Here is a 26,659-nt window from a genome sequence, read left to right as displayed (position 1 = left end):
CTTCAGAGAAGAAAGGAGAGGCCAGAAGGAACACAGAGAGGGGCAGTCGCCCATTGAAAGCGGAGTGAAGGCAGAAGTGGGTGGGCCTCCAGCAAAAAGAATAAGTCATATGGCCTGTGGGGGCGGAGCTCAGAGAGACGTGGCAAAACTAACGTATAGCTCGGGCTTGCGCGTAAGGGGTGGGGCGGTCGGCGAGCCAATCATGGAGGCTGTAGGGCGTGGCCTCCGAGTTCTGGGAACGCGCTCTGTTTCTTTTTTCCTCCTCCCCTCTCTTTTTGCGCGTGCGCCTTGGTCGGGCTGGGTGTGGGTTGTGGGGTCTCTTCGGAGAATAAAAAGAACTGGGAAAAGGGGGTGCCCCATGGCGGCGACGGCGGGGCGCTGGGAAGTGGTGCGGAAGCCCAGCCGGCGGGGCCCGGGAGGCAGCGGCAATGGTCCCGCGGGGCGGAAAGCGCTCGGCGAGGCCAATGGGGGTCGTGGTCTGGCCTCCTCCCGTGAGTAAGGGGAAGATGGGGGGCGGGGGCTGTATGTCTGGTCAGGCTGCTCAGAGGAACCTCCCTGTTTTAAGGCAGTCTCCCCTGGTATGTGAGAGTTGGGTGGGGGCGTGCGATGGCCGCACCCTGTCGGTTCTGGGGTTTTGTTTGTCTCGGGTAAAGTTGGGATGACAGCTAAGGCCAGCGCACTTGGGGTCTCGAGCAGCCCTGCTGCCCCACCTCCCGTTCGGCCTGCGGAAAGAATCGTATCTAACTGGTCTCTGTCTTGCCTTTTTGGTAGTGCCTCTGGCGCCGTCAGAAACCCTCTTTGAGCTTGCATTTGAGAAGACCATGAAGAAGCAGAACAAAGAGCAGGTGCCACCACCCCAGGGGCAGCAGCCTCAGCAGAAAAAGCAAAACCTGGGGAAACCCGCCAAGAAACTATCAGCTGGAGATTTAGGGCACAAACAAGGCCAGTTTCGGTCACTGGAGGATGCTCTGAAAGCAGTAAGTGGTGCTCTTTCAGCGGCTGAGACATTTGAGTGCACGGGAGAGTGGAGCAGCAGAACAGGTTGTGTTGCTGGTTTCTACTCCAGTAGTTCACCTGTGTGGGACCAGCAGTTCTTTTACCAAAGGGTGGGCAAGACCAGTGCTTTAGACCACAGCTTGTTTTGTTCATTGCCCCTTTCCCTGCAGAGAGAAAAGTGCTCCTATGACTTATTGTAAATAAAGAATTCAGCCTGCAGAAGGAATTTGTAGTGGTTTTGCATCCTGGATCAAATATTTCACTCATCTGTAGGAAGAAGTCTAGAAGAAGCTAATTTTTTAAAAAACGTTCTCAAAATTTTACTCCAATGCATATAGAATCATAGGGCTGGAAGAGACCATAAGGGCCATCCAGTCCAACACCCTGCCATGCAGGAATGCACAGTCAAAGCACTCCTGACAGATGGCCATCCAGGCTCAGTTTAAAATCTCCAAAGAAGGAGACTCCATCCCCCCTCTGCTGAGGCAGTGTATTCCACTGTCGAATAGCCCTTACTGTCAAGAAGTTCTTCCTAGGTGGAATCTCTTCCTGTCCTTTGAATGGCACTTGCTGCTTACATTTACATTTTTTTGAGTTGCATTACTCTATCTTCTCAGTAATTCTTCATCTAATAAAATGTTAAGTTGGGAAGTGTTCATGACCTAAACCTTTGAAGATTTAAAAGGAACTAAATCTAGAGGCTGCACCAGTAGGTGTTGCTTTATTTAGAAACCTCCACTTGATCCAGCTGCATGTGAAAAAGTGTGCGAATTGAACAGTAGGCACCCCATTGCCTCCACTGTGAGGGGGAACATTTGCAACTGAGGGGCACAGAAAAGAACACCATGTCTCTAAAGCATAGCCTGGTTAGGCTGCTGTAGATCGGGTTGGGGGGTTATTTGTATTGGCCTTTTAGATATTGTAAGCTGCTGCTTTGCTTCCTAATCTGCTTGCCTGTGGAGGAGTCTGACAACTGCTCAGTTACTGAAATCTGAGAAAGATCCTATTGACACGCAAGAAGCGGATTTCCCCACTGCTGCCATCTCATCCAGTCTCTTGGCTGCTTGTGGGGCAATGTCTTTGAAGGGTCATTCCAGTAGCTATGGTGGTGTGGAAAGAGAAGACTTTGCTGCCCAGTTGTTGACTTAAAGCAGTGCTTGTCTTTATGATGTGGGCCTTTCTGTCCTCCAGTGTGTTTAGTTCACTCTTGATCTCAGTCTGTTGCAAATGTTTTTAAAAACATGGCTTGCTAAAACAGCAGGAAATATCCTTTAGCATATATAGAAAAGTTTGTTCCAAGTGTTATGTGTTATTCTCCAGTGGTAAAATAAAAGTGCAGCAGCTTCTTACCAACAGCATGAAAGCTCATGTTGAAATACATATTGTTTGCCTTTCAGGTGTCATTTTTATTGTTTTTTTTTGCTGCAGTAGCTCTTATTTTGTTTTATTGTGCTACAGCTGTCTAGTGGTGTCATACTGAAATGAGACCAAGAAATATTGCTTGGCTTAGAGGAAGGTGGAAGCGGTAAGCGTCTTCTGCCTTACCTAATCAATGAGCTGGAGGTGTGCTGTCTCTCTGTTGGAGTAGCAGAGATAGAGAGTAGAGAGGAAATAGCGCACACACCAGCTAAGATAGGAATTGACTCCAAGTGGGGGAAGGAAGCCGTGTTCCAGAACTGCCTGATCTCCCCTCCCTGATTGCTCCAGGCTGGCTGGGTGGAGACAGAGCTGCTAAGAATGCTCTTGTTCCTTGATCCCTGGTGGGTGCTCTTTGGTACATGTTCCATCATGGCCTTTAAATGGATAATGGATTCAAGGTGCAGGAAAAGAGATTCCATCTAAACATTAGGAAGAGCTTCCTAACTCTCAGGGCTATTCGACCATGGAATTCACTGCCTAGGAGAGTTGTGGAGCCTCCTTCTATGGAGGTTTTTAAACAGGCTGGATGGCCATCTGTCAGAAGTGATTTGTGTGTTCCTGCATTGCAGGGAGTTGGACATGATGGTCCTTGGGGTCTCTTCCAACTTTATGATTCTAAAAAAAAAAAAAAGAGGCTGTCTCTGAGGCATGGAGTCTCCAAACCACTTGGCTGTCTCTTTCCTATTTCTTGGAGCTTCTGTAGCACCAAGCTCTATCCTGACAAAGTTGCCACATTGAAAGGAGTGTTGGGGCTTGGAGGCAAAGAGATTAAGTCAATCCTGGAGAAGGCGGGATAAGAGTTGATGCTGGGACCTGGTTTGTAGCCAAACGGTGCAAGCAATTTAAGTCCTGGGCAGTCTAACGTTCTCCAGTAGCAGGCTCTGTAAAAGAGCTGAGTACCCCTCGGGCAAGGCTGAGCCAGGTGAACCCATACCTTGATTCCGAAAAAGGCAACTTTATATTACTTCTTCCTGCAAGTTTCCTACAGAAACACTTCAGATTCTGACTGTTGTACCAGTTGTCACCCTTCCCAGTGTTCCTTTAACTCTTCTTTCTGCAGCTTGACTTGTCAGAACTCCAGAAAGAGCTGGACAAAAGCTTGAGCATGTTCCCAGAGAATCCTTCTGTGTGGGTCAAAGACCTGGCCGGATATCTGAACTACAAGCTGCAGGCTCCTAGGAGTGACCCCACACTTAGCCAGCACCCTCATGGTCAGTAGTGCCTTGAATTTTGCTTATGTTCAATGTATTGTCGAAGGCTTTCCCAGCCGGAATCACTGGGGTGCTGTGTGGTTTCCGGGCTGTATGGCCGTGTTCTAGCAGCATTCTCTCCTGACATTTTGCCTGCATCTGTGGCTGGCATCTTCAGAGGATCTGATAGTAGGAAAACAAGTGGAGTATATATACCTGTTGGAGTATCCAGGGTGGGGGAAAGAGTCATTGTCTGTTAACAAGTAAAGGGTGCAATTAGCAAGCTAGATTTACATGTGTTGAGTGGGATTCACCCATTAGCCTGTGAGTAACAATGAAGATAGCAAGGTCAATAGGTGAGGTCATCTGAATAGAAGTAGCCTGGCCTTTGTTCCCTTTGATTGTTTACTGTCTATAATCATCCTGTGTTTGTGTGGAGCTGATTAGTCACTGTCTTGACTCTAGTGTTTTTCAACACTGGTAGCCAACACTGGATACTCCAACAGGTATATATACTCCACTTGCTTTCCTACTATCAGATCCTCTGAAGATGCTAGCCGCAGATGCAGGCAAAACGTCAGGAGAGAATGCTGCTAGAACACGGCCATACAGCCTGGAAACCACACTGCACCCCATTGCTTATGTTGTTGATCAGAGGGAATGAGGTGTGTGTGTCTTGAAACCTGCCCTTACCACACCTATATTTCACTTACAGACACCTGTATTGCAAACCCTGGTGTTCTCCAAAATGCTCACATAGTTTGTTACCGTCACAGCTCTTGTGCAATGTTCTGCTAGACCAATAATTCTTTAAAAGGATAGTGAGAGAAATGCTAGTGTTGTCCTTGTTGATGTGCTGTCAACTACCTTTAGAATTCTGCAGTCAGAAATTCCAGATTTTTGCAATTGAAGTGTATGCCATAAATAAGAGAAATATTGCCCACCTTCTTGCACTTTGGGAATTCATATGATTCTTCAGTTGATGCAAGAAATCCTTTTAATTTTTCTTCAGATAATTGCATTTTGTTATGTTTTACTTTACAGAAAAAGCGATGCTTGGTATTTGCAGACACAGTAATTAGCTCTTCTCTCCCCATTTCCTACTAAGTGACCCTTGAAACTCTAGAGTTTTCTTTTTTTTTTCTGTGTGTTTCCTGTGTCTGAAAACTTACCATCTTTAGTCATTAAGACTAGAAACTTGACTTTAAGAAATAAAATTCTCAGGGTTGCTGTTGTACTAGATCAGGGGTAGGGAACCTGCGGCTCTCCAGATGTTCAGGAACTACAATTCCCATCAGCCCCTACCAGCATGGCCAATTGGCCATGCTGACAGAGGCTGATGGGGATTGTAGTTCTTGAACATCTGGAGAGCCGCAGGTTCCCTACCCCTGTACTAGATAATGCATTCTGCTCTTGGAAGCTGTAAAAAATTCGCATTTTCAGTAGTGCTCTGTGTCTCTGTAGATTCCTAAATGTGTTTGTTCTGCTTTGGTTCTGATGAAACATACCCCCAAAACAGTGGCAATAGGAAGGCATTCTTCTTGAGAGCCAGCGTAGTGTAGTCTAGATTAGACAGCCAGGTTGGCCATGCTGGCAGGGACTGATGGGAATTGTAGTCTGTGAACATCTGGAGTGCCATAGGTCTGCCACCACTGCCCTGGACCATCCAGGACAGTCATTACCTTAGAGAGATGGGCTGAGCATTTTTTGAAAGTGTTTGCTGAAACAAACTTCACCCAAGCTAAGGACGATAACCAACTCCTCTTGTAGTGGAATTGGAATTTTGGGATCTAAGCTTACTTTGCCAAGAGATCATCCCCATGTTACAAAATCTAAAGTCAAACAAGGCTCCAGGCAGTGATGCCATTATCCCCTCGGGAATTAATATTGAAATCAAATCCAATATGGTGGGCAAACTTGCTTGCTGATCTTTTTACAAAGATCAACGATAAGGGGATAATGCCCAAGGCATGGACCTCCTCCATGCTCGTCCCAATATTTTTAAAAAGTGACCAAAACGATCCAGCAAATTATCGTTCCATCAGTCTGCTTTCTATTATAGGGAAGATATATGCTAAACTTCTCTTGTTTAGACTAGAGGCATGGGCAAAGCAAAGTAGCATTGTTGGCCCCGAACAAGTGGGATTCTCCTAAGGGGGCAGTCAACACTCAGATCATAAGCCTGCAATTGTCTTGGCCCACCTAGCCAACAAATACTCAAAGAACAGTTCTATTAAACTAAGTGTGGCCTTTCTGGATCTAAAGGGGGCATTTGATTCTGTGAACAGGGTCTTGGTCTGTCCCTGGAAAGGGAAAGTCCAGCCAAGTCTGAGGTGCTGTTGGTCAGTGGAGAAGCTGCTTGTTGATTGCAGAGCCAGTCTGGCCTGCAGAGGGATGCCCTCCCTGAAGGAGAGCAAGCTCATGGCTTGTGGATACATCCTGCCCTACAGATACATCCTGCCCTACAGTTGGAAGCTCAGGTGTTCTCCACGGCATGTAGCACCTTTTATCGGCTCCTGCGGGTTTGCCAGCTATGGTTGTTCCTCAAAAAGTGATCTGGCTACAGTGATCCATGCTCTGGTCACATCCAAGTTAGATAACTTTGAAAGGGGTTCAGAAACTTCAGTTTGTCCAAAATGCTACAATCAGGCAACTGTTGGGTTGGTTACAGGAATCGAATCACCCCTGTGCCAAAAGATTTGCATTGGCTACCCACAATGCAAAGTGCTGGCTCTTATCATTAAGGGCCTGAGTGGGTTGGGGCCAGGGTACCTCATAGTATTCAGGCCACCAGGTAAGATCTGCCTCTCAATCCCTGCTCTCTGCCCCTCGGACTTCAGAGGTGAGTGACGGGGCATTTTCTGTGGTGGCACCTCACCTTTGAAATACTATCTCTCCTGAGGCTTGCCTGATGGCTAGTTCATTTTCTTTTAGGTGCCAGGCTTCAATGCATCTTTCTACCCAGGCTCTTAATTAGAGGTTTATCTTAGCAGCTTTTTAATGGTGTGCTTTATTTTGTAGGTAGGTTTAATACTACTTGTGTCTTAGTAGCGTGTTTTTTTAATTACCAGGTGCCTTGAGCAGGACTCAGATGAAGGGGGCATAGAAACATAATAAATCAATAATGCATCCTTTGTTTCCTGGACTACACGTGGGCTTTCTCAAGCACAGTGTTTTCCAGCAGGCTGAGCCTAAAGTTCAAGTAATGTCAAGCTGCCCGGTCCAAAGTCCACAGGAATGTGGACATTGCAGCTTAGCTGTAGACTGACTTTGGTAATTGTGCAGCAACTTGGTCTGAGATGTTCATGGGGGGGCTCAGGCCTAGGGGAGGGGGCAGGGAGAGGTTTGTGCAAGATATCTCGCTGCATTCTGTAGGTTAAGGTTTTGTTACTGGGGGACACAGGCCAGAAATTTTGATTTAAAAAAAATACCGGGTGCTGCTTAAAGTCCATGTTAAAGTCCAGCATTGCTAGTAAAATCTTCAGTCGAATATGAGCCTTGTTAGTTGATTTGGGCATTGCTTTTTGAATTTTGTAGCACTACTGATGAGCTCTGGAATTAGGATTACTGCCTTGAGGAAGCAGCAGTATTTTCTTCCATTTTGTTAAGGTGAGCCAGGGACATCCACATACATTCCTGACAGTGAATGCAGTCTTTGTGTTAAGACAGCATACAAAGCAGAGCATTAGTTCAGGTCCCCTCACATGAAACAGTTGCTGTTCCCTTGAAAAATGGAACCTCTCTCCCAAACTGGTGTTTGTTTCTAGGTCCAAAGGTGGGGAAGTTTTAATGGCAATGAATGCTGACTTTATAAATCCTTCCTCTGGCTACAGACTATCCCTATTGCCTTGTGAACAAGGAGCTGAGGAGCATAATCAAGTCTCTGCTGTCGAAATCCGGGGGCGTTCTGGAGCTTTTCTTTGACCACTGTATTTACACAATGTTGCAAGAGCTGGACAAGACGCTTGGTGAGCAAGCAAAGCTCGGGGAATAAACTTTTGGGTGAAAGGTTCTGCCACACACACTCTTCTGAAGGGTTCAACAAGCTATAATGGAGCCAAATTCAGATACTGCGTTGTGGGACCGTTAAGGGCAAGAAATTGAGTGGATGGCAACAGATGTGGAGGATGAAGGAAGAGACACTAAAATCGGCAACCGTGATCTCTGGAGCTGATTCCCACGGCCAGACCAGTGGGGCCACTTTGCTGGCAAGAGGAATGGGGGTCAGTTGTTTAGGGATTCCCAGCCCCAGTAACTAGTCCTGAGTATGTGTGTGTTCTCTGATCCACGGCTACGTTGGGAAGGGCTGCAATTTATAGTGAGGGAAGCCTCACTTGAGAGTCAGAGGCAGGATCTGAATTGGGAAGATGCAGTGAAGAATTAGAGGGGTTGTGCCACTTCCAGCCAGAAGGGGGAGAGATGGGAGATCTTTTTGAAGGTAGACAAGCAAGAATGGGAAAGCTGTTTGTTCAGAAGCGGGAGATGATTTGCAGTTGTTGTTGCTCATGGCTTCTGTGACCTGAGTGGAACTGTGAGGTACTTGTTGATTTTCCAGAGAGGCAAGTCAAGGTGGGATGTGCCTTCAGCCTGAAGGAACCTGTAGGTAGTAATACATGGGTTGGGGAGAGGGCAGAGGTTCCTCTGTTTCTGTCTATACTTAAGGGCAGCGGTGGTAAACGCTAATCATATGGGGGGCAGAAAATTGTGTGCCCCCCCACACCCCTAGGCTTGTCTGGGCCGCTGGGCATGATGGGCGTGTGCTGCGGCAAGCAGGGAGGACTCGACCGGCGAGCCTGGTGCCTGTTCTCCAGGTGGCTGCTGCCCGAAGTGGGGGCAGAGGCAGAGGAGGCAAAGATGCTAGAGAGGTGCAGAGCAAAGCCAACCATTTTTTTCTAAACTTAAACCTCAGTATTCAGGTACTTAAATACTCAGTACTCAGTATTAAATTGCCACGTTGGCACTTTGCGATAAATAAATGGGTTTTGGGTTGCAGTTTGGGCACTCGGTCTCGAAAAGGTTCGCTATCATTGCTTTAGGGTTAGCAGTTGGCAGAACGCCCATGAATGCTGGCAGGCATAGGTGTGTGGCAAAGCCTTCTCAGTCCCACAATTGCTGCAAGTACGTATGGCACATCGACAGAGAGTGTCCGAGTCCCGACCTTGTAAGCCCTGCTCTATTGTTCCTAATTGTCCTCCTTCGCTGTGCTTGCTTTCCAGGGGAGTCACTGCACGGATACAGGATCTGCATACAAGCAGTGCTGTTAGACAGACCTAAAGTGGCCACAGTGAATTTAGGCAAGGTGAGCAGCTGGGATTACATAGCCTCAAGTTGCATAAGCTGCTTTGGTTTGCTGTGGAAGTTCCTTCAGCCGTTCACACCTCCTTGAGTTCTCAGTTGTTGTTTTTAATCGACCGAAGTCATTCTTGCACTCCCGTTATAGATTGGGTTCACTCCATTTCCATGTGAGTCACATGGTAGCATTGCTGCGCCTGTCAAAATCTGACCTGGATAGCTTTAAAAGGGGCTTGGACAGATTTATGGAGGAGAAGTCGATCTATGGCTACCAATCTTGATCCTCCTTGATCTGAGATTGCAAATGCCTTAGCAGACCAGGTGCTCGGGAGCAGCAGCAGCAGCAGCAGCAGAAGGCCATTGCTTTCACATCCTGCATGTGAGCTCCCAAAGGTATCTGGTGGGCCACTGTGAATAGCAGAGTGCGGGACTAGATGGACTCTGTTCTGATCCAGCAGGCTCTTTCTTATGTTCTTAAAATTTTGTGTGAACCTTTGGGAGCACTCAGGCTTTCCAGTTTTGTGTGCCTGGAAGCAGCTCCAGCATTTTTGCTAGAGTAATTCTTGGGGGATGGAGAGGAAGGACTATAGCAAGGAGAAAAGACCGATAGAAGAACTGAAATTACCCAGATCTCAGCAGACTAAAATGTAACAGTTATAAAAAAGGAATTATCCTTTAATGAGATGCTAGATATAAAATGTTAGGCCACAAAATGTTCTCAACAAAAGAGGAAGACAAAAATTAGTAATGTGCAAAAGGCACAAGCAAACAAGCTTACACAATAATCAAAAAAAGAAAGTGGAGTGGAGCATACAAAGCTACACCATAATATGCAGACAATGAAGGTGACCCCCAAGCAACCCATTAACAGTTTGCCTGCCCTGCATTAACAGAAACAAACCAAATGGTGCAGCTATCTTACGCCTGCAATAACTTAATGGGAAGAATCACAGTGGATGCCAGATATTCTAACAGAAACATACTGATGTCATAGCCTGCTGTCCTTGGAAAGCCCATCCCAGAGGTCTTGTGGTAAACAAGTAGACCAGCATTTGTGGTGCAGATTATATGCCATGTCCCCACCTCAGAATAAGCTGGCAGTATCTTGTATCTGAAGACTGCAGGTTGTACGCTTACAATGGGATTTGCTGCTGTGGCCTGGGGATTTTCTCAGAAAGCAACTCTGCATCCTTCCCGCCCTGAGAGTTCTGGGTTCATGCTGCTGTCTTTTGCCTTTTTGCCTCAGTATCTCGAGCTCTTGAGATCTTGTCAAAACCGACCGGCCAAATGTCTCACCATCATGTGGGCCTTGGGGCAAGCTGGATTTACTGATCTTACAGAAGGACTTAAAGGTAAGTAGAACAGGGCCAGTGACCCTGTCCAAATCAATCCTGTGTACTTCATAGAACAGTGTCCCTTTTAGGTGAATGTTCATGTAGAGCATTCTGGCAGCCCATACCACAATTTAGGGGGTTTAATACACCATTTTTTCAGCATTTTGGGGGTTTAATAGACCCAGAAAATTTCAACGAAGCCAGGTCCCCATGTTGGTATGGGGGATGGGGGTGGATTTGACTTTTTGAGATATTCAGAATTTTTCAGGTCTATTAAACCCAAACCTGAAAAACTCCAGCTGCCTCCAACGTCCACGTAGAACCCCAAAGCCTTTGCAGAAGCCGCAATGTTTATCAAACAGTACTCTTTTGTGAGCCTAGTGCTCTTGTGGTGGAAGCAGGTGACACTCAGGATGGGGTCTGTGGCTTAGTAGAAAAAAACCTGCTTTTGCAGGCAGAAGCTCCCAGGTTTAATTCCCAGCTTCTCCTGTTAAAGAACTGTCAGGTGATGTGGAAGACATTTACCTGAGACCCTGGAAAGCCCCAGCCAGTCTGAGTGGATAGTAGCAAATTTGATGGATCAAGGGTCTGAGTTGTTGGCAGGCAGCTTCTTGTGGTGCAGTCTTAATGTAGCCTACCACTACCTGCACTTGTGCCAGGTGTAACACCGCTCTCCTGTTTAACAATTACTGAAGTAAGCTCTCCGCTTACTTAAGAAGCAGATGGACTTTGCTGTTGCTTCCTATTAACGAGGAGGAGTGAGAATTGACAGCAAAGGCAGCAGAAATCTGTTGCAGAGCATAATTGATCAGAGTGGGAAGTTGGAGGAGGAGAACTAAACCCTTTAACAGCTTAAACAGTGTGTGTCATTTACCATAATGGAACTTCTGAATCTACATAGAATTTAGCTGTAGTGTATTGAGGCAGAGTGAAGAAAAGTAATGCAAGAGAGAAGAAAACAAGCTGTGTTCATGGACCCTCACAGAGCACTATAACGACCAGTAACCGCCCCCAAAAACTATCCATAGGGAAGCATTTAAGATGAGTGGTTTGATATTTTTTTACTAGCTCAGTCTTGATTCATTTCCCAGTATTGGATTTGAGCTGCCTCTCGAGGTACTGCCCTGCCTTATGCAGATAGTGTAGACATTTTGCCACTGGTCACTGGATACGTGGCTCTCCCTTTCCGCTGTGAAAGAGCATGTTCATCCCTAACTGAATGCTGCTGTGCCATCCTTTTCCTCTGCAGTGTGGCTCAGCATTATGCTTCCTGTTCTGGGCATCAAATCCCTCTCCCCATATGCCATCACCTACTTGGATCGGCTGTTGATGTGAGTTTCCGTGTGGAGGTGGGTGGGTGGGGTGCAACATCAGGCTGCATCTTGTTGGCAGCCATCATGGGATATCCTGAATCTTATCCTTGTCAGCTTTGAGGGAGCACATTCTAGTCCAGTGGTTCTCAACCTTCCTAATGCCGCTCCTCATGTTGTGGTGATCCCCAACCCTAACATTTATCCATTTTACAGATGGAGAACACTGATGCAGAGGGTCTTAGGCGACCCCTGTGAAAGGGTCGTTCCACCCCCAAAGGGGTCGCGACCCACAGGTTGAGAACCACTGTTCTAGTCTTATGCTGAGAGACAAGAATTATTCTCTATCTGCTCTCTTTGGACTATGCGACATTTTAATATCTGCTTCCTCTCTCATACAGTTGAACGTTTGTGGTGTTTAGCTGTTGAATGATCTGGCTGTCAGCACTGGCACATCCAATCCAAGGGGGGGTGTTGTCTCCAGTCACTTGTGCAGGATCAATGTACTTTTCTTGCCAAGAGCAAGAATTCATGTCTGTTCAGTCCATAAACTGCAGAAGCATATCCTCATGAGCACTGGGTTCTAGGTTTGTTGGGGGGCATCTGCCTATGCCACAGGCCCTGTGGTGCTGGTGAATGAAGCTCCAAGAAAGATATATTGTCAAAGACTTTCTGTGCCTCCAAGAGAAGCACATCTGATTTTTAAAAACGCCAGCCATAGATGCAGGTGAAACATTAGGAGCAAAAACTACCAGACCTCAGCCAGACAGCCCAGAAAACTGGCATCACCTATTCCTAGAAAAGCTTACCAGAATCAGTAGCAAGAAGGAGCCAGGATGAGTCATGAAAGTGGCATTTTATGGTAGTGAGTGAGACTGGTGGGTTGATTCTGGTGTCCAAGTCCTGGAAATGACTGGGAAAGCACTTATGCTCTTTGTGCTTAGTGCTGGGGCTGTTCCCTCTGACATGCCATGCTTACTTTCTTACAGGATGCACCCCAACTTGACAAAAGGCTTTGGCATGATTGGACCCAAAGACTTCTTCCCCATTTTGGACTTTGCCTTCGTGCCCAACAACTCTTTACCACCCAGGTATAGCAGCATGTGGGAAATGTGGCCTCTACCCACTTTGTTTCGCACCGCTTGTGCAGATGGGAGGGTCCTCGGGGTGTCCTGAGTAGCACAGGGAGGTTGCAGAGTGAAGAGCCTGGTCCTGGTATGACGCACTTCCAGCCAGGCATGGTAGGTGAGCATAATTTTTCGGAGTGAAGGCTCCACAGAGCAGAAACAGTGTTTTAAGAAAGGAAGGCAAAGTGCCAAACGTGCAGACTTTTCCCTGATTGAACCTACTTAGTAAAATTGGTTACAATAGTATGACTGTTGGCACGTATCCGTAATGAACAGTATTCATATTATACCTGCAAAAGGTCAGACAGTGATGTAAAATACCTTCACAATGGCAATAGAATCCAGTCTGCTCCATTCCCATTCTTTATAGTGTTCAGAGGAAGATTAATAATCCTCCAGCATCACAAAAGAGGTTTGAAATAGCAAGAATTGAGGTAGCTTTCCATTCATGATGTGATAGTTACAGGTTCTTGTATCCGTAATGTATTTCTTCAAGGGTACAGCGTTAAAATAGTTGCTGAGGAACGGATGGGGGTTCTCAGTAATCATAAATTTCCCTCAATTATTTATTGTATTTGTGTCACACCGTACTGCCAAGATTATGGACAGATTGACAGGAATGTCTAATATACGTTTTAAAGCATATGGTAAAGTAGAATTAAGGGATGATATCACCTTCAGCCTTCTGAGCTGCTGTTTGTTGTGAGTAATCGTTTTAAACATTTTATATTCTACCATCTTGGATTGCACTGTAAAACTATCCATAAGGCTCTTGAGAGGCAGAAAACTGTTGGTCCTATAGAGTGTGACCAGAAGTAGACAGGGAGTGACCTATCTCCAGGGCGGATCATACTTCATCAGCCCCTGCCAGAATTTCCAATTGGCAGGGGCTGATGGGAATTGTAGTCCATAACATCTGGAGTGCCAAAGGTTCGCCGCCACTGTGCTAGATCAAAGCAGCCATTCTCCTACCCACAGGCCTGCAAGCAGGTTTGACCTATCTGTCGCGGAAGTGCAACCTGACCTTTGCCGTTTCCCGTGACCATGTGGAGTAGAGCCATGGGGCTGGAGGCAGGTGTCTAGATTTGGCCAGGAGAAGAGTTGTATTCTTGTAGGGGAAGCTGTCTCTTCAGACTGAAGGGAAAATGTTCTGGTTACAGACTGCAATTGTGTGGTTGGATAATCTTATGAAAAGCCCCAGTAGTCAGAACTTGCCTTTCTTTTGCCCCTGGCACAAGGTGGAATCCTTCTCATTTCCAGGCATGGTGGACTGATGTGATTTTTCTCTCTCCTCAGCCTCCAAGAGCAGCTACGGCAATTGTATCCCCGCCTGAAAGTGCTGGCCTTTGGGGCCAAGCCAGAGACCACGCTACATACGTACTTCCCTTCCTTCCTCTCCAGGACCACTCTCAACTGCCCTGATGACATGAAAAAAGAGGTGAGGCTGGGGCAGGTTAAGAGAGGCCCAGGTGTTGCTTCTTCCTTGCCTATCAGGTTTCTTATGGCTGTGGTAGCTAGCTAATTAATGAGTTAGACTAAAAAGGTATAGCCTCCCAGCAAGCACTGCAACAGCTCATATCACAAACATTTTACTGGAAGCATGACCATGTTTCTCTACTGGGTGTGGGTTTGCCGTTGCCTTCTCCAGTTGTCTACACTTTACCCCCAGCAAGGTGGGTGCTAATTTTACCAACCTCAGAAGAGTGGAAGGCTGAGTCAGCCTTGACCCGACTACCTGAAACTGACTTCTGTTGAGATTGAACTCAGGTGGTGAGCAGAGCTTTAACTGTAGGACTGCAGTTTACTTCTCTGTACCACAAAGGCCTCACAGTCTGTCAAAGGGTTCTTCCAATGATTGGGAGTAAAAGTGCATTACTTTTAAAAGTTTTTCCCCCCCAATACTTAAAAGCCCGTACACTGCAGGCCTTCTCCTGGAACATCCATTCTCTTTAGTATTCAAAAGAGGTTGAGGAATGGAGCCTGCAGAGCCGATGCTTGCTGCTTCCATCAGATGATGCGCTGCCAAGTGAGGGTCTTGTCCTTTGAAAGCTCAACTGCAAGGGTTTCCTGGTCCCTGACTCGGTGAGCCTGCAGTAGCCATTCCCATGCAGGTCGCCACCATTTCTTCCTTCGGAGTTCTCCTCTTCTCCTCCTTTCCTCTTCTGATGAGGCATGAAGGGTTTGGATTTATAGCCCACCTTTCTCTCCTGTAAGGAGAGACTCAAGGTGGCATACAAGCTCCTTTTCCTTCCTCTTTCCACAATAGGCACCTTGTGAGGTAGGTGGGGCTGAGAGAGTTCCAAAGAACTGTGACTAGCCCAAGGTCATCCAGCAGGAATGTAGAAGTGCGGAAGCTCATCTGGTTCACCAGATAAGCCTCTGCCACTCAGGTGGAGGAGTGGGGAGTCAAACCCGGTTCTCCAGATTAGAATCCACCTGCTGTTAACCGCTACACCATTCTAGCTGAAGGTATTCTGGGAGTCACACAAAACAGAAAAGATTCTGGCAACAGTCTGCTCCATCGAAATAAGGCAGGTTTGTGTTTTTCTTCAGAACTTTGTTATACATTTGTTTTATGCCCATTTAATTGATTAACATACATATGGTTAATTGACAACCTTCATAAGAATGCAGTGAATTAGAGGCCTGGGGCTTGGGATGGGCTTCAGAGAAATACAGTGGCTAGTCCTGTGCTTTGCATTCCCTCTCTGCTTTGTAGTCCAGCAGCCAAGAAATTGATGCCTGAAATGATTCATGCAAGAACCAGCCAATGTGAAAGAAAGCAGCTCCTCCCTGGCCATTTTTGTACAGAAGGGTTTCAGAGGGTATTCAATTTGGAGATTTTGTGATGGAGGTTCACAATTCCCATCAGCCATGCCAGCAGGGGCTGATGGGAATTGTAGTCCATGCACATCTGAAGCGCCAGAGTTGGACACCCCTGGCTTAGAGCAACTAGTCATCTAGAATAATTGACAATGGAAAGTGCAGTCAAGTTGCAGATGTGTGATGGCTGATTTTTCAAGGCAAGAGATGAACAGAGGTGGTTAGCCATTGTCTGCCTCTGCTTAGCAGCCCTGGACTTCCCTGGTGGTCTCCCATTCAAATAGTAACCAGGAAGCCCTGCTTAGCTTCCAAGATCTGATGAGATCAGGCTAGCCAGGACCATCAGTGTCAGGCCCTAGAATAATTATGCCAGGGTAAATTCCCTTCCAGGTGTTCTAAGAACAGTAGTGATATCCAGAATGTGAATTAACAGCACCAGAGTATTAGAAGATAATACTTAGTGGAAAAGCCAATAATGCTAGGAAAAGTGGAAGGCATTAGGAAAAGACCCAGTGTGAGCCATGGCCCTCAGTTTGTAAGACTGTTAACAATAGGATATTTTGGAGATGAATAGTTCACAGGGTCACCATAAGTCAGAAGCAACTTGACAGCATGTAATGCACACACATGACATATTCCATAGGTGTTGCCTCCCCTACCCATGTCTTCTCCCTTGTGTGCCAGAGAGAGGCAGGGAACCTCAGAGCTAGGGAACAGCAATATTTTTCTGCCTGCAGTAGCATTTGGGGAACCTGAACTTTCATGATGTTCACACAGCTCTTGAAACTAGTATAGCCTCATGACTTCATCAATGACCCTTTTGCAGAGTTCTCTTTCTGATTATTAGACCTCTGAGAATAATTCTTCTCTTATCCCGGTGCAGCTGCTGAACTGCCTGAGCGACTGCCTCAACCTGGATCCTCTTAGCTCCAGCGTCTGGAGACAGTTGTACATAAGACACCTTTCACAGTCCAGGTGCGAATAGGCGAGTGCCCTTCTGCTGCCTCTGTGATCCTGATTCATCTTGTCTGAATTATCCTAGTTGGATTGCGGCTTTGACTTGTGTTTTTAAAAACATTTCTAGCCCTCCTGGTTTCTAAAGATGATTAACCGCTGTTTTATATGGAGTTTTAGTAAGTTTTATTGATTATTAACTGGATGGAGTTTATGTTATTTGTTTACTGTGTTTTTGTATGATTTGCTCCTTTATTCAGCATTGTATGAATTTTATGTTGTAATAATCACCGAGCCCTTCAGGGATGGGGGCTGTATAGAAATCTAAGAAACAAAACTAACTAAAAGGAGGCTCAAGAAGGTGTGCTTAGAATCCTAAACAGGAGGATTGCAGCGCCATAGAACTCGTGATTTTACATACAGACAATCTCGATTCATCTTTCTAGAAATGGTTTTAGATAGGCTTCTGCCCATATGTAACCAATATGGGAAGGAGTGCCAGCACCCTTAATCATGGGCAGTGCTAGCATCTACAAGTGCTATCCCCATCCTCAAATACATCCTCAAATACATCCTCAAATACAAGTGCTATCCCTTATCCCCATCCTCAAATACATTATGTGTGCAAAGGCAGCTTCGTGTAGTCATATGTTCAGATGCAGCAAAGAGAAGTGGAGGCTCTCAGCTGCAAGCCAAGAAAGTATTTTTTTAAAAGGGAGTGGACTCTTGGCCTGGGCAGTCCGCAGCATCCTCTTCGTTCCTCTGCCCCTCAGCCCATATTAAATATCTGTGTTCAGGCCCTTGGGTTCACTTTCCCTTCTATGCATTCCATCTGCTAGATAGCTGAAGAGAAAGCAGAACTGTGAAGTGGCCTGTCCGCTTGTGTGCAGGGCCCAGCTGTCTCCACCCGCACTGCCGAGCTTTTGCGTCACAGTGGCAGAACGCTGTGACCAGGCCTGATTTGTCAGTGGAGGCTCTCTGTGTCTAATATATTTGTTTTGCTTTCCCTTCCCAGCCTGCTCCTCAATCACCTTTGCGCATCCTGGAATGACATTTCCAGAAAGGTTTGTGTTCCTTGGTCACTGTTACTTGCCATGCATGGAGAAAGGGGCCAGGGGCATTCCCAGTTCCTGTCTGGTGGGGGTTCAGATCTAGGTGGAGCTGTCATAAAACAGTCAGCAGATGCAGGGGGAGATGGCTTTTGGTAGAGTATTTTAGTATGCATCTAAGTATTAATAACATTACGAGTATTTAGTTAAGCTAGCTAGTTAGTATGATGTAGTGGTTTGGAGCAGGTGGATTCTAATCTGTAGAACTGGTTTGGCCCCCCTCACTACTCCACCTGAGTGGCAGAGGCTTATCTGGTGAACCAGGTGTGTTTCTGCACATTCCTGCTGGGTGACTTTGGGCTAGTCACAATTCTTCAGAACTCTCCTAGCTCCACCTACCTCACAAGGTGTCTGCTGTGGGGAGAGGAAGGGAAAGGAGCTTGTAAGACACCTTGAGTCTTCTTACAGCAGAGAAAGGTGAGGTATAAATCCAAATTCCTCTTCTTTTTCCACCAGTATTTGTTTAAAACATTTATTATTCATCTTAGGCCTGATAAATAGGATAGGTTAGAAGGCTGAGAAAAATGCTAGCCATAGGACTTCATAGCTTGTGCGTCAGCTCAGGGCCAAGCATGTAGCTGGCCTGTCAGCTCTGTGGCTGTGATTGGAGTGACTGACTCTGCACGTTAGGAGCATTAGGTTGCTTGGTGGAGTAGGCTGGTTCTTTCAAGCAAGGAACTTGGCCAGTGTGGCTTAGTGGTTAAGAACACGTGCACTCTAATCTGGAGAACAGGGTTTGATTCCCCACTCTGCCACTTGAGCTGTGGAATCTTATCTGGTGAACTAGATTAGCTAGTGCAGTGGTGGCGAACCTTTGGCACTCCAGATGTTATGGACTACAATTCCCATCAGCCCCTGCCAGCATGGCTGATTGGTCATGCTGGCAGGGGCTGATGGGAATTGTAGTCCATAACATCTGGAGTGCCAAAGGTTCGCCACCACGGAGCTAGTGCATTCCAACACATGCCAGCTGGGTGACCTTGGCCTACTCACAGTTCTTTGGAGCTCTCTCAGCCCCACCTACCTCACAGGGTGTTTGTTGTGGGTGGGGGGGAGGGAAAGAAGTTTGTAAGCTCCTTTGAGTCTCCTTACAGGAAAGAAGGGGGGGATATAAATCCAACTCTTGTTCTTCTTCTCGTCCTTCTTCACTGAAGGCAAATGGCTGGCTGGCATTTCAATACTTGGACCCTGCAGCTCCTGAAGGCTGACTCTGGGCTCAGTCTATGCCTCCTGCTGCTACTTCAAAGCAATGTTTGTGATCCTTTTCTTCTCCAGATGCGGAAATCTTTGCAGGAAACAGTCCATTCCTTTCAAGTGACGAACGAAGAGCTGACCCTGAAAGGACCAAACAGTGCTCAGGAGGTTGCTGCTTGCAGGTCCACCTGTAAGGTAAATTTCCTTGCTTGGAAGGAGAAGACAGCGTTTGGAGGCTAGCAGATCCTAAGTGAATCTTGTGTTTGTCTTCCTGCCCTACTAAACTTGTTTGATTCCTCTTTTGACTTTGTCTTTTTCAGGCCTTGCTGCTCAAAATGAAAAGCAGCAGGTTCCCCTGGTTTCGGCTGCTGCTGGTTATCCTGGTGTTTACCACGGGGTTTTTGATGCATGACATCAGAACTCACGGCTCCTTCCAAGGTTGGTCCTTTCTCAGGAAGAAAGGGGATCTGTGTGGGAGGGGGATTTCTTCAAATGTGCCTTTGAAGGAGAAACCAATTATTTCCTTTATGGATCGAGAGACTTGGCCTGGGCAGGCTACTCTTGACCACACTCCCACTCAAGGAGACTTGCGGGTTTTTTTTCCCCCTGACAGCTTCTGCCTCTGCTCACGTCCTCCGCAATTCTGGCATCCTGTCTGCTTCTCAGCAAGCCTGGAACAAAGTTTCCCATTACTCTTTCAAAGGATACAGGTCAGTGACTTGCTCTTGATCTGCATCAGCAGAGAAGAACAATAGAAGTACCTTCCCTTAAGGGCAGGTGGGGATGAGGAGCGCATAGTTGCTCAGCACTTAGCATGGGTGAGGCTCTTGATAGGTTTCATAGAGCTTAAGATTCTGCAGCTGGCATAGTTCATTTAAGAGGACAAAATGTGCTCAGGCGCTGATTCATTTGGTTCATGGACACTGTTGTGAAGGTTTCAGTACACAACTGTTTCAGTCCAGGGACTGATCATGCCAGCTGCTTGTGCTCCTTGGGCAGAACAGATGGATTCCGATTCGTGCTGGCAGAACCAGCTCGGGTTGACCACTGGCTTGTCCTTTATCCTCTTAGTGGTTAAGAGCAGGTGGCTTCTAATCTGGAGATCAGGGTTTGATTCCCCACTCCTCCACCTGAGTGGCAGAGGCTTATCTGGTGAACCTGATGTGTTTCCGCACTCCTACATTCTTGCTGGGCGACCTTCAGCTAGTCACAGTTCTTTGGAACTCTCTCAGCCCCACCTGCCTCACAAGGTGTCTGTTGTGGGGAGAGGAAGGGAAAGAAGTTTGTAAGCCGCCTTGGGTCTCCTTACAGGAGAGAAAGGTGGGATATAAATCCAAACTCTTCTTCTCCTCTATCCTTTGCTATGAAAAATGGGAAGAGTGGTGTAGGTTTCCACAACTCTTCCTGTGTCTTCTTTTGCAAGCAGCTAAGCAACAAGTGGTCAGGTTGTAAGGATAATTCCCCTACAATGCTTTCGACTGACCTATTGGACTGGCAAGATTTGAAGTGTATAGCTTTAGGTCAGATGTAAGATGAGGATTCACAGATGTCTAATTGAAATATTTGGCAAAAGGATATAAACCCAGATCTATACAGTTACATTTGCTAGATGTTTTTATTTAGAAGAAGTGGAGGAGGAGTTTGGATTTATATCCCCTCTTTCTCTCCTGTAGGAGACTCAAAGAGATTTACAATCTCCTTGCTCTTCCCCCCTCACAACAAACACTCTGTGAGGTGGGTGGGGCTGAGAGAGCTCTGAAAAGCAGTGACTAGCCTAAGGTCACCCAGCTGGTGTGTGTGGGAGTGAATTCCCCAGATAAGCCTTCACAGCTCAAGCGGCAGAGCAGGGAATCAAACCCGGTTCCTCCAGATTAGAGTACATCTGCTCCTAACCACTACACAACTGCTGCTCCTTTACTCTTAACTTTTTTGCTTCTGAATAGTACTCCCAACTGCTAGATGCTTTTATTTACTCTAACTTTGCTGCTTCTGAACAGTCCTCCAATTGTAAGACATCCACTATGATTTTAGGGATATCCTAGATGCCTTGACATAGCCGTGTCTCACTGGGTGGTCTGACACGTTGGAGAACACTGCAGTGACCTCCATGCATGTCCTTCAAGAAAGCGGTGTAGGTTGCTAGTAGATCAGATACATTGTTGTGGGTTAAAGGTTATTGCGCAAAGTGCTGACAAACATTGACAAACATTTCGGCTGATCTAAAGCAACTTCTTTTAGAAACCTTCTCCGCCCCTCAGGCCTGACTTAGAATGGAGGTGGCATCCTTTTCCCCAGGGGAAAAAATCATTCTGTTAGTGTAATACTATGGCCTGGGAGACCCATGTTTGAATCTCCACTTGGCCATGAAAGCTTGCTGGGGGACATTGAGCCAATCACTGCTGTCTCTCAGCCAAATCTCCCTCCCAGAGTAGTGGTTAGGATAGAATGGAGATGAGGAGACATTGCTGTAACCACTTTGGGACCCTGCCAGGAAGGGAAGCGGGGTGTTAATGTCTAAACAAAGATGCTTTCCCTTCCAGGTGGTTGGAAGCAAATGTGCCCCTGTACTACTCACACATGGTGACTGTTTTGGGGCCTAACCTGGAGTTAGTCTGGGCCAAGACTAATGAGACCACCATGTACATCTCGAGGAAGTGCTCTACTCAGCTAGCCTGGCTCGGAGACAACCTTCCCAGGCTCATCGAATGGGTAAGAATAGCATTGTCAAGGACTTTCACATATGGAATGAACTGGTGGCTGTGGGTTTTCCAGGCTGGGTGGCCGTGGTCTGGTCGTTTTTACTCCTGACATTTCAAAACATGAACAACAGATGCAGATGAAACGTTAGGAGCAAAAACTGCCAGACCAATACCACACAGCCCGGAAGACCCACAACAGCCAGGCGAGGGTAGAGCTCCCTCCATTTGCCTACCCAGCGTGCCAAGTAGAGGTAAGGAATGAGAAAGTAGTATGGGGTGGTGGAGGTTACAGCCCAGAATATTTACAGGAAGTGTGTTATCAGAAATGGTGGAAGAAAGGAGCCACAGCACGCAAGAGTGGGCTTTGTGTGGCCACCACTTCCAGGTGGATCAGTTTTCCCAGCTCATTGTTCTGACCACACTGACGGAGCAATACAGACCTAAATCTGTCAAGACAGATTTTGTATCCATGCCATCCAGCGCTACTCAGTGGAATTGAAGAGTGAGGTATCCAGCTCTTCGTGCAGAGAATATTTTCCTGCCGTTTGCATTAAGCCGCCCAGTTCTCCACGTCCAGCGGGGCTTCTGAACAGTTCTGTGAGAGAAGAGAACAGCTAGGAAAGGGGCAGTAAAAACTCTGAGGAATAGTGGAAGGTGTGGAGAAAGGATCACAAGCAGCATTCAGAGGCTCAGTGGAGCTGATGGAAGGGACACGAAGGCTATGTCAAAACACCTGGAGCAGCTCCTGGTACAGGTGGGGGGTGCCGTTTGTGCTATTCAGGGGGGACTCTTAATTCTCCAGATCAGGGAAGGGTCTTTGTTTCTATTATTAGTTTCAGATGCTGTGTATCTGCTCCCTTCTCTCTGCTTTAGTTCTCCTTTCTGCCAGCTAATTATGTGTGATCTGTATCATTATGGTGAGCCCCGTAAAGGGATGCTGTGCATGAAATCAGCATCTGTTCTTATCCAACCCAACTTCTCAAGGCAGGGGCCAGAATGAATAATTACAGTCCGTAAGCTGTATGCTAATGATGTGGACTTTGTTACAAGCAGTCCACCCTGAAAGTGGCTGAGCCGAATCTTCTTCTCTCTCCTTTTCCTGCCAGCTCCAGACCCACCTTCCCGATTCTGTGTTGCACCTGGCTGAGCACCTCAAGGAACTGCTGCTCTTCCTCATGAGGAACTATCTTCTGCCAGCTGTGGACTACGTTGCTGGGATGCTAGAGCAAGGCTGGCAACTCTGGGTGGCTTCTTGCAAGTGAGCATTTTGAAGCATGAATTGACGGTTATCAAAAATGACTTTGAGGCAGATCTAAAGAGGGAGACCCCTCAAAAAATATGTAGAATCGTACAGTTGGAAGAGACCACAAAAGCCATCAAGTCCAACCACATTCCATGCAGGAATACACAATCAAAGCACAGGTGCCCTTGACAGATGGCCAGCCAGCCTGTGTTTAAAAACCTCCAAAGGAGGAGGCTCCACCATCCTCCGAGGCAGTGTATGCCACTGTTGAACAGCCTTTACTGTGAAGAAGTTCTTCCTATTGTTTAAGTGGAATATCTTTTCCTGTACCTCAAATCCATTATTCCTTGTCATGGTGTCTGGAGCAGCAGAAAACAAGCTTGCTCCATCTTCAACATGACATCCCTTCAAATATTTAGGATACATAGGAGGGGGACTGATATTGACAGAAGAGTTGTGGCAGTGAGGGTGATATGCCACGGAGTGTATTAATTGTTCTTGGGACTGTGTACTGTCACATCCCCATGGATTCAAAACCTGGATGTTCTAGAAGAATCCACCCTCCTGGAAATTGCAGCTTTAAAAATTCCTGCTTAGAATTTTATAAGCTGAGTTGGCCAGCAATTGTTGTAGGGGGCACTTCTCATCCAAGTGCATCATTCAAAAAAAATGAACTATATGAAATAAGCAATAACAGATTCGCAGCAGATGCTACCCATGCTGTTCCAAGCTCTTCAGCCAAACGGACAATTAACTCGGGGCTCTGGTTTGTTACCTTCTCTTGCTATCATGCAGGCACTCTGTGTTTGCGGATGCAGGATGTAAACAAACCAGTTTGTAATGGTCTCCATGTTTAATAGTTGCAGTGGCACAGTAAGATTAGTGAAGTTTACTCAGAACTAGACCTATTGTAAACTATAAGGATAGGCAGATTGCCTTGTTGAAGGCGCTCTTCCACAGCTGGTGCCAAACCCCTTTAGCAAACCATGGGCATCTTGGTACTGGGGCAGGGGTCGGCAACCTTTACCACCCAAAGAGCCATTTGGACCCATTTTCCATGGCCCCAAAGATCTACCGAGCCGGAGAGGCAGCTCCACACGGAACCACTTCCGGTTCGGCCCCTCCACTCACCTTTCCTTCCAGCGCTGCTCTGGAGGGACATGCCCATGCTACCCTCCGACCTCCAGGCCACGCGGAGCCGCAGCATGAGGCTGAAAGAGCCGCATGCGGCTCCGGAGCCGCAGGTTCCAGACCCCTGTACTAGGGGGAGGCAGCAGGTGTCAATGACTTTCAGCTTCCCCTCCAGCTTTTGACGGATCAAAGTTGGCATATGGGGCTGACTCGGCAGCTGCTTATGCAGAAGCACAGGCTTTCGGCTCCTTCCAGTTTTGCAATTTTGCCGCCACCCTGAGTCATGGGGCGCAGAGAGAGGAGTCATCAAGCAAGCCCTCCTTTAATTTCTTCACATTGGCTCCAGCCTGCATAGGTGGAGCAGACCAGCAGTTAGCCTGGCTGCATTCCTCTGTATAACTTATAGCCACCGTGAATACAGAAAAAGAATACTGAACACATTCAGTTTGTGGTCAGCAAATGGCAGTAATATGATGTATGCAGTAATCTTTTCATAAACTGTCGTTTACAGTGACAAAGACGCAATATGTAATAGATAGGACAGCAATCTGGATGTTTTCCCATTTAATCCGTCTTAGCAATTGTGAAACTGGAGCTCTGCTGGTTTTCAGTCTCTAGAATTTTAATGCAAGCTGGAGCATAAATTTAATCACCGGGCTAATACTGTGCTGACTAGAATGCACATTTCACCTCTGATCCATCTCTGTTTTCCTCCTCCTAGTGGTGAAGGGACGTGGGACTGCTTGAGAAGACAATTGGCAAACCTCACCCATTCCTCGTGGATATACCTCCAGGACACAACTGTTGCCATCAAGGACTGGGCCTTGGCCATTATCTCCGGCCACTGAGATCCAGGAGTTGGGCGGGAGGTTTGGGTTGCTGCTGGTATGAGTGCCAGCAGTGTGTGCCAACTACTTGTTCTTCATGCTGATCCTCAGGGTCAGGGATGATCTCCTGCTGTGAAGCCTTGCTTTGCCTGGGCCAGAGTCCGTCTGGGTTCTGAACCCACCGTACCGGCAGGCCAGTTCTCCCTGTTCTTCGCTCAGGCCTTAGTTGCCCCCTTCTTATTGGTCGGTCCTGTTGCTTAGCTGTTGCTATGGGATCATGGGGTCAGCCACAGCTTTTAAAGCAGCAATGCAGAAATCCCCGACCAGTTGTCCCTCTGGCTGCTTGACGCTGGGGTGCAAGTGGAAAAGCATTGCCTCTCTCCTTCCTGAGTAAACTGTTTGGCTTTGTTTTCCCAGAGAAATGGAGTGGTCCTCTTCCCTGTCATTTTATGCATGGAGCTCCCATTCCTGTCCTCAGTTCTTGGAACTGTGCTTCCACCTACCCCCACCATTCCTCTTTTCCTGAAGTCATTCCCCAGGACTTGTGCTTGCTCGTGACACTTTCTTGCTCATCCCCCTTCCATTCCCTCCTCATCTGGGAGATGGACTTCATGCACAGCATCCCAGACCTCAGCCAGCACCCTTCAACTGGTCAGTGACTGTCTTGGTGCAGCCAGCAACTCTCCCCTGCCTTCCCCCCCCCCCCAGTCAAAGCAAGGATTGTAAGCCTCTTCTGCCACTCCCCTCAAGTGCTGCCTTTGCCTTTTTCTGTATCCAGGAAGAAGCTGCTGGCTTGTCGCCCTTTAGACATGTGAATAGAAATCGGAGCCACGTGAGATCAGTAGAGAAGTTTTGCTCCTCTTTTTGGCTCTGGAGATAAGCTTGCAAGCCCTGGAGCGCCACTCTTGCCGCCCTCCCCCGGCTTGCAGGGAAATGAACAATTCTCACAAAGATGTGGGAGTGGGTCCTGGTTTTAATAGCATTTCCTCACCCCCCGTTTAAATTCTCTTCTCGCCCCTCACTAAATTAAAAGTTGTCCTGGAGTGAAGGAGGAATGCTGTCCTGCACTATCCCATGAGCGTTACACAGTGTGAGTGCAGCCTTTTGGCTGCTGGGACTAGATTGTGGCTGCCTCTGTGCTGTGGCATGGATCTTGCTGGGTATTCCTGTCTCCTCCTTGAAATTAATGGGCAGGGACTGAGCCATGACGGATTTGCTGGAGGAAATAATGAATTGGAGGAAGCGTCTCTTAAGTTGGGTTGCACACTCATCCATAGTGTCTGTCATGATTGTCTGCTTGCAGGTTGGGCTTGCCCCTTCAGTGTCCATCGGGCACTTTTGTGGTGCCAGACTCAGGTGTGTATTTGCAGGGCAGGTGTGTTAGAGCAGGACTTGGGAGAAGCCCATTGTCTGCTGTTATGGGGGTCTGACCACTGATTATGAGCTGTGCTGCTTGATTCAGTTGGAATTCCAAAGGTAATGGGACTAAGTCATGACAGTTCTGTGGCGCTCTCATCATGTGCAATAAATGAAAATATGTTTGGCTACAATCCTTGCCTTAATGTTGTCTGTCTTTGCCCTGTGCATCAGATGGTTTCTTAGGCTAGACCAAGTCTCCTTTCTCTCTCTCTCTCTCTCTCTCCCCCTCCCCCCCTAATTTCTGCACACTGGAGCCACCAGCTTCCTTCCCTTAACACTGGCCCCAAATCCTCTGCCCCTTCATTGTCCTTTCAGAGGCTGGGCTGCTGCCTTCCTCCTTTTTCTTCCTCATTCAGTGTGCATGAAGTGTATTTATTTACTTCTTTTATTGTCCGCTTTTCTCGCTGAGACTCAAGGTGGATTACAATGATAAAACAATGCAGTGAGAACAGTGTAATACATACAACCATCAAAAATGAGAGAACGTTGCACAAAAAAAAGTACAATACAGATTGTAAGGCAGGAACTGCAAGACTGAAAATAATGCAGTGGAACGTTACAATAAACAATAATAAAGATGGATTACAAAAAA

The 26,659-nt window shown here is 47.0% G+C and overlaps 1 protein-coding gene across 1 annotated transcript; it reads left to right on the top strand.

Moving 5' to 3' along the window:
- The first annotated feature begins 274 nt into the window (after positions 1-274).
- Positions 275-26,659, top strand: TMEM214 (transmembrane protein 214). The gene is made up of 17 exons (XM_048516106.1): positions 275-491; positions 772-977; positions 3,476-3,626; positions 7,439-7,573; positions 8,822-8,904; positions 10,144-10,249; positions 11,481-11,562; positions 12,531-12,632; positions 13,965-14,106; positions 16,375-16,466; positions 17,461-17,509; positions 18,830-18,943; positions 19,069-19,186; positions 19,362-19,458; positions 21,289-21,457; positions 22,554-22,705; positions 24,543-26,659. The coding sequence occupies exons 1-17, from the start codon at positions 359-361 to the stop codon at positions 24,667-24,669; spliced, it is 2,058 nt and encodes a 685-aa protein (XP_048372063.1). The 5' UTR covers positions 275-358; the 3' UTR covers positions 24,670-26,659.

This window comes from Sphaerodactylus townsendi, linkage group LG01, assembly GCF_021028975.2.
Source record: "Sphaerodactylus townsendi isolate TG3544 linkage group LG01, MPM_Stown_v2.3, whole genome shotgun sequence".
Classification (NCBI taxonomy): Eukaryota; Metazoa; Chordata; class Lepidosauria; order Squamata; family Sphaerodactylidae; genus Sphaerodactylus; species Sphaerodactylus townsendi.
This window is presented reverse-complemented; position numbering and strand designations above follow the sequence as displayed.

Coding starts and splice junctions, on each gene's coding strand:
- TMEM214 (XM_048516106.1), top strand. CDS start 359: ATGGCGGCGACGGCGGGGCGCTGGGAAGTGGTGCGGAAGCCCAGCCGG. Junction 14,107..16,374: donor CTGATGACATGAAAAAAGAG/GTGAGGCTGGGG, acceptor ATCCCGGTGCAG/CTGCTGAACTGCCTGAGCGA. Junction 16,467..17,460: donor AGACACCTTTCACAGTCCAG/GTGCGAATAGGC, acceptor TTCCCTTCCCAG/CCTGCTCCTCAATCACCTTT.